Consider the following 8,043-nt stretch of genomic DNA (forward strand, 5'->3'; position numbering starts at 1 on the left):
TTACCGTTCTTATTGTTCTTACTGTTCTTATTGTTCTTACGGCTCTTATAGTTCTTACTGTTCTTATTGTTCTTACGGCTCTTATAGTTCTTACTGTTCTTATTGTTCTTACTGTTCTTATTGTTCTTACGGCTCTTATAGTTCTTACTGTTCTTATTGTTCTTACTGTTCTTATTGTTCTTACTACTCTTATAGTTCTTACTGTTCTCATTGTTCTTACTGTTCTTATTGTTCTTACCATTCTTATTGTTCTTACTGTTCTCATTGTTCTTACGGCTCTTATAGTTCTTACTGTTCTTATTGTTCTTACCGTTCTTATTGTTCTTACCGTTCTTATTGTTCTTACTGTTCTTATTGTTCTTACGGCTCTTATAGTTCTTATTGTTCTTACTGTTCCTATTGTTCTTACAGCTCTTATAGTTCTTACTGTTCTTATTGTTCTTACTGTTCTTATTGTTCTTACTACTCTTATAGTTCTTACTGTTCTTATTGTTCTTACCGTTCTTATTGTTCTTACTGTTCTCATTGTTCTTACGGCTCTTATAGTTCTTACTGTTCTGATTGTTCTTACGGCTCATATAGTTCTTACTGTTCTTATTGTTCTTACCGTTCTTATTGTTCTTCCCGTTCTTATTGTTCTTACTGTTCTTATTGTTCTTATGGCTCTTATAGTTCTTACTGTTCCTATTGTTCTTACAGCTCTTATAGTTCTTACTGTTCTTATTGTTCTTATTATTCTTACCATTCTTATTGTTCTTACTGTTCTTATTGTTCTTACGGCTCTTATAGTTCTTACTGCTCTTATATTTCTTACTGTTATTATTGTTCTTACAGCTCTTATAGTTCTTACTGTTCTTATTGTTCTTACGGCTCTTATAGTTCTTACTGTTCTTATTGTTCTTACGGCTCTTATAGTTCTTACTGTTCTTATTGTTCTTATAGCTCTTATAGTTCTTACTGTTCTTATTGTTCTTACGGCTCTTATAGTTCTTACTGTTCTTATTGTTCTTACGGCTGTTATAGTTCTTACTGTTCTTATTTTCTTATGGCTCTTAAAGTTCTTACTGTTCTTATTGTTCTTACGGCTCTTATAGTTCTTACTGTTCTTATTGTTCTTACGGCTCTTAAAGTTCTTACTGCTCTTATATTTCTTACTGTTCTTATTGTTCTTACGGCTCTTATAGTTCTTACTGTTCTTATTGTTCTTACGGCTCTTATAGTTCTTACTGCTCTTATAGTTCTTACTGTTCTTATTGTTCTTATGGCTCTTATAGTTCTTACGGCTCTTATAGTTCTTACGGCTCTTATAGTTCTTACTGTTCTTATTGTTCTTATGGCTCTTATAGTTCTTACTGTTCTTATTGTTCTTACTGTTCTTATTGTTCTTACGGCTCTTATAGTTCTTACTGTTCTTATTGTTCTTATGGCTCTTATAGTTCTTACGGCTCTTATAGTTCTTACGGCTCTCATAGTAGTTCTTACTGTTCTAATTGTTCTTACAGCTCTTATAGTTCTTACTGTTCTTATTGTTCTTACTGTTCTTGCTGCTCTTACTGCTCTTGCTGTCCTGGCTGCTCTTACCGTTCTTACTGTTCTTACTGTTCTTACTGCTCTTACTGTTATTGCTTTACTTACTGTTCTTATTGTTCTTATTGTTCTTACTGTTCTCACTGCTGTTACTGTTCTTACTTTTTGTACTGTTCTTACGTTTCTTACTTTTCTTACTGTTCTTACTTTACTTAGAGTTAACACTAGTTTTGTTTAATTCCAAGTGACAGCATGCATGTGGAGAGTGACTATGTTCTTATTTTCACAGAAAGCTATATGATAACTCTGGCTGCAAATACACACACACACACACACACACACACACACACACACACACACGGATCTCAACCAGGTGTGCTAATGAGGTAATCTTATCTGGTCAGACATTCTTCAGGATTATATTTACAGGATTATATTTATTCTCAATCCCAAAAGGCCACTCCACACAGTCCCTGCCCGGGTACATGCACTGTCTGCCCTGGACCATCAGAGGTAGCTTGGTAGTCAGGTAGTCTCGTGTATCCGGCACAACAGAGAACAGTTTGATTTATTCAACAAACAGTATCAAGCCCAGAGACACCTACTCTTTTGTATTGCTAATAAACAAGGAAAAGGAGGATTCCTATCTTGCAAGACCATAGTTCAAGCTTATAATTCTGATCCCATAAAGGTAAGACAGTTTACGCCTCAAGTAATAGAAGGGAGTGCGTTTAAGTGAGCAATGGAAAAGCAGTGTGTTTATGGAGACACCGTTTACTGTTGTCGCTTTGACTATTTGCTATCAAAGCACTGCAAAAAAGGCCAGTTGATCAGGGAGTTTTATCTTGTGTTAGGTCTCATAATACTTATTTCAAGATATTGCCAGTGAAATCTTCGTATCCCACTGAAAGATAATGTTGATTGCTTCGAGAAAGTGCACTTGTTTCGTGACAATAAGACTTGTTTCAAAAGAATTTACTCCAAAAAAGGAAAGATAATGTTAAATCAAGTTTCTCATTTTAAGATTTTGTGTCTTGTTTGGTGAAAATTCCCTGTAGCAACTCGTATCATCAAGAAATAAGCACACTTTCTTTAAGCGAGCGATATTATCTGCCAGTGGGATACGAAGATTTCACAGGCAGTATCTTGAAATAAGCATTATGAGACAATACGTCTGTGAATGTTCTCATTCATCCAGGTCATGGTTCTCCAAAGGAGGTGAATCAAGTGCAACTGGACTTGGTATATATCCGTGAAGACGTTTCGCCTCTCATCCAAGAGGCTTCCTCAATTCCTGCCTTTCTGACTAGACCAAGCTAGCCTGACTGGCTGCTGATGAGACTCCGAATTTATCCTCTTTGGAGTCGTTATCAGAGCTATAGATGTCCATGGCTCTTTGTGTTCCGATGTTTACCAACGCCCGTCGTTATCAGAGGTATTGATATGCGTGGCTCGCTGTTGAGGGATCTAGGCGAAACTGGAAAAACCATCCCTCAACAGAGGAGGAGGTCCACCTATCTCTCAATTACAATGCCGTCCTCTCACCTCTACCCAGGAGACTCAAGAAGCCTCGCCTCCAAGAACACCAGTCGCTCACTAACGGCTCCAATGGCTCATGACCACTGAATGGCGCACTAACGAAGTCGAAACTAACCCCCCCAACGACCGTCGCTGCTTAACATCGGATCACAAAGAGCCACGCATATCAATACCTCTGATAACGACGGGCGTCGCTAAACATCGGAACACAAAGAGCCATGGACATCATTAGCTCTGATAACGGCTGCAAAGAGGATAAATATCTGATATAACGACCGAAACCAACGATCGGTTTCGTATGCAAATAGGCGTGACTATTAACTAGAGTTTCGATGGCCATGTGTACTATTCACAGAGGACTGAGGAATGGTTGCAATCACAGCGTGGTAAGGTGGTGACAGATGTACTTTAGCCCCCCCGGTTCAGGGATGGTCGTTCCCTCTTAACATAGATGGCCTGTTTGACTCCCCGTTCAAACCAGCGTTCCTCCCTATCAAGGATGTGCACATCCTCATCCTTGAAAGAGCGGCCACTGGTCTGTAGACGGTGTAGACTGTGGAGTCTTGGCCTGGCGTGTTAGCTCTCCTGTGTTGTGCCATCCTCTTGGCCAGCGTCTGTTTAGTTTCCCCGATGTACAAGTCATGGCAATCCTCCTGGCACTTACACTATATTTTTCTGTTTGTGCCAGGGGACCCGATCCTTGGGGTGGACCAACTTCTGGTGCAGCATGTTTTGGGGTTTGAAAGCAACTGAGATGCAGTGTTTGGAAAACACACATCTCAACTTTTCTGACACTCCTGCTACATATGGAATCACCACTCGTTTACGTTTAGGAAGCTGTTGTCCTTCTCCTCTCCTCGATCAACTGGTGCACTGTTTGGGGATCTTCCTGGCTTTGACAAATGCTCAGTTAGGATAACCACATGCCTTTATTCCATTTTGAATTTATTCTGCACCTCCTCTGTCCCTTCTTTCTAAGATGTTTCCCTGGTCAGCTGTGTTCTCTTTGGAGTCCAAGGTTCCCGGCCAGCGCTCAGCTGAAGAGCTGGTGACGAACACCCTGATGCTGGAGCTGGGAGCCATGGTGAAGCGCACTGAGCGGATCCGCCTGGAGAGAGCGACAGAGGGCCGGCGGCACCGCCAGAGCTCCTCGTCCAGCGCCGACTACAGCTGGCTGGCAACTCCTCAGAACCCCCCGCCTTATGAGCTGACCCCCAATGACCTGCTGGAGCTGCAGGACTTATGTGCCAAGATCCCACCTCCTCAGTGTGGCCCTGTGATTGTCAGGTGAGAGATAGATGAGAGAAGAAAGATTTAAGGGAGAGAAAAAGAAAGAAAGACATTGAAAGGAAACATGAATAATTCTGTTCAAACAATGAACAAAATAGGATTGAAGAAGGTCTTTGAGCCTCAAGACTAAAGAACAGATGTGTATTTTATTAGTTGACAGCAACCACAAAATCAATATGAAAAAAAGCAAAAAGAGACAAGGAGAACAAGTAAGACAAACACAGACAGAAGAGAGACTCACGAGTAGAGGATGAAATGAGACAATCAGAGGAAGAGAGAAAGAAAGAGAGAACAATTAAAGTTCTCCTGGCTGTGCTTATTCCCCCTGCAGCATCCAGTGCTCTCAGATGCAGTCAGAAAACATGTCAAGTAAGACTGCTGATGTCAGACCAGCTTGTTTGACTCCCCAAAGTTAAAGAATGTATTGTTTTCTCGCGTGACCTGGTAGTAGAAGATTAGCATTCTGCCAGGCTTGCTGACCAGTTGTGCAGCAAATACACAGATGTTGCGTTGTCACGGCTATGGCTCTTCATCATGACCTCTATCCACCATAGTCATGCTGGAGTTTACAGACTAACTAAACCCTGTAGGTCAGGGGTTAGCAACCTATGACACGCGTGCCCACGGTGGCACGCGGGGTCATTAACACGTGCAGGCGGAGCAATTCAATAAAAATATTTTCTAATATACTGTAACGTGCATGGATAAGTAGACACGTTGGCCGCTGGCTGACAGGTCTGACCCGTTAGTCCAGCGGTTAGCGATGTCTCCCGCGATACGGGTTCGCGTCCCGGCCGCGGCAGTTCCCGGACTGCCCCCCGAATTCGCTGCATTGGTGTCAGAAGTGGGATGGTAAGGCCATCGGAAGCGTATGCGCCCAGAGGCAATGAAAGAGCTGATATGCTTAAGCATGGGGACGCGCTTCCCGAAGGAGGGGGGTAGTGTAACGTGCATGGATAAGTACACACGATGGCCGCTGGCTGACAGGTCTGACCCTTTAGTCGAGCGGTTAGCGATGCGGGTTCGCGCCGCGGCAGTTCCTGTGGTTGCTTCCGGAATTCTCTACAATACTTTTTGATAACAAACATTTTAATACAAAATTTAGTCTAACGGTGAACTAAACGAACAATTCGATGTAAAATAATACTGAAATAATTAATTAGTCTCATAACGCAGGGTGTCCCCGGGTTACGGGTACACCCTAGCTTGGCCTAGACTCCAGTCAGAAAGGCACGAACTGAGGAAGCCTCTTGGGTGAGAGGCGAAACGTCTTCACGGATATATACCAAGTCCAGTTGCACTTGATTCGACTAACGTCAAGTGTAAAACGTCATTGTGAAACAAGGCAGGAGAAAAACGTCTGAGCAAAGCAGCGTGTTTACAACCCCATGTGCCGCCAAAACCGAGTTACAGAGGGCAGCTATAGAGTCGTACAGTGCATTGCTTAACACGGGAAGGCGTTCTCCGATGGAGAGTGTATAAAGAGGCTTTCCTCAGCATGGCCGGATTAACCCACCAGGGGCGGGGCACGCACGTCCATTGGGCGGCCCCCCGCCCCGTCAGATAGGCTACGCAAACAATACTAAACATTGTTAAATGTAAAACTAATGCAAATACCCAACATGGTAGTCGACGCTATGCCAATCTGCATGGGGTTCGGATGGCCCCCGCGTCAATAGATACTTTGTAGCTTGGGGCCCTGCGTCTGTAGAGACTAGCTTGGGCCGGATGGAACAAACGTCCCCTTGTGGGGTATGATTGGGGATCCGTACTATACGCAAACTCAATACCTTTGACCTTTTGGGTCCCCTCGTGTTCCGGGGCCCCGGGGCACTCGCTTGGCATGCCCGGTCCGTAATCCAGCCTTGTTCCTCAGCAGTTCGCAGGTCATATTTGATGGGTTACCAAACAAAGATGCGATCATCAACAGGACCAAAGAAATGTCCGTTTCTGTGAGAACTGTAGAGAGGCTCACTACAGACATGGCTGAAAACGTAAGACACCAGCAAACTCCTGCACTGAAAGATGCGTACTATTTTAGTGAGTCTTACGAACGACCTCCGTAAAGTCTACTATTTTAAAAAACCCAGTTACACACAATGGTTCGTTCTAACGAATGGGCAGACTACATTGTACGACGCTCAAAACACTGCGCTGCTTTTTAGGCGGTTCATCGGCCCGAAGGAGAACAACGCCACGCCGTCACCGCCATTTTAAGTCGTAACCATGTGAAGATAAAACATAGCAGGTTGGTCTTAATACTCTGTGGTGTTAGCATAGCAGGATAAACACAGCTTCAGCTAAGAACATTAATTATGGCCTGTTGGATGAACTAGCATTGACAGTACTTTTGACAATTGTTAGTGCTGGCTCTGTCTGTCTGTCTGTCTGTGAACTCACTAAAATAGTCTGTGGTTTAGTTACTGTTTAAATTCATGAACCCCCACTGTCCTTCCCCCACCACCACCAAAACCAACCCATGCCCTTTCCTCCATCCACCTCGCTTGCAGGTTCAGGAGGCTGGTGACGCAGATGGAGCCGGAAGTGCATGAAGTGCCCCGTCTGTTTCGCACGGTGCTGCGCAACTGTGTCGAGGAGCAGAATGGCGACGATGACGTGGGAGCGCAGCCCTCCGTCTTCCAGAAGCAGCAGCGCAGCAAGAGCCTCTCCTTCGTCACATTCCGCTCCAAGTTCTGCACCAGCCACTTCTTCAAGGGAGGCAAGCTGGGAGGGTCCAGGAGCAACCTGCAACAGCAGATTGAGTGGTCCGAGGATGAGGAAGAGGATGAGGATGGGGAGGAGGAGCAGGAGGCGGCCTGCAAGGCCAGAGTGGCCAGGAGGGGCAGGAGCAGGAGCATGCCGGAGATCACCCCCATTGAGCAGAGTGCACAGGGTTGAGGTGGGGAGGGGGAGGGTGGGGTTAAGGGGAGGCAAGGGGGAGCACAAGGATGAAACATGTAGCCTACGGAGCGCAGCGGATGGGGAGGGAGATGGGGGGATTGAGCAGCAATAGAGGGAGGAAGACGGACATGCAGGTAGATAGAAAGGAGAGGAGGCAGTGAAGGGGAGGGAAGATAACGAGTAAGTGCAGTTCAGCTTCAGTACAGTGAAAATCACGAGGACAGAGCGAGGTTTACGACTCCCATGAAATGGCACTGAGAGCAAACTTCCGCAATTCGACATACGGAAGAGAACTGTCAGGTGGGCTTTTGTGAGGGAGGGGAGGGAGTTTGATGTGACAAAGAGACAATCATGGCCGGGCATTTTTAGATGAAAGTGGACATCGATATGCCATTCAGTTTGGCGGTAGAAAATCACTTGTCATCACTCAATCTTGCAGCTTGCCATACGTGTACATGCCTCATTCATTGGATATTTTTCTTAGTATTCGCCCGCAAGTGCAGGATGACATAACAAGACAAACAGGGGAAACAATTTGAATTTCTAGAACATAGAGTTAAACAGTCATAGATTAACGTGGGGGGGGGGTAAGCGATCCTGGGTGGAAATGAGCAAGAGTTAGCTATATTTTGAAAACATGCGATGAAAGAATCCTCCCCCTCACTTCTGCTTAAGAGCCTTGTGACGCGTGAACTGATTGACAGCAAGTAAGAACCAATGGAGAGGCCGGCTTGCAAAGCTCTCTTCTGATTGGCTGATAAGGAGCGGGTACAAAGAAAAACTTCC

The 8,043-nt window shown here is 44.7% G+C and overlaps 1 protein-coding gene across 1 annotated transcript; it reads left to right on the plus strand.

The window, feature by feature from the left end:
* Positions 1-4,039: 4,039 nt before the first annotated feature.
* Positions 4,040-7,254, plus strand: zgc:162144 (RD3 domain-containing protein). The gene is made up of 2 exons (XM_056295377.1): positions 4,040-4,353; positions 6,867-7,254. The coding sequence occupies exons 1-2, from the start codon at positions 4,046-4,048 to the stop codon at positions 7,252-7,254; spliced, it is 696 nt and encodes a 231-aa protein (XP_056151352.1). The 5' UTR covers positions 4,040-4,045.
* The last annotated feature ends 789 nt before the right edge of the window (positions 7,255-8,043 follow it).

Source organism: Lampris incognitus, chromosome 1 (genome assembly GCF_029633865.1).
Source record: "Lampris incognitus isolate fLamInc1 chromosome 1, fLamInc1.hap2, whole genome shotgun sequence".
In the NCBI taxonomy this organism is placed as follows: Eukaryota; Metazoa; Chordata; class Actinopteri; order Lampriformes; family Lampridae; genus Lampris; species Lampris incognitus.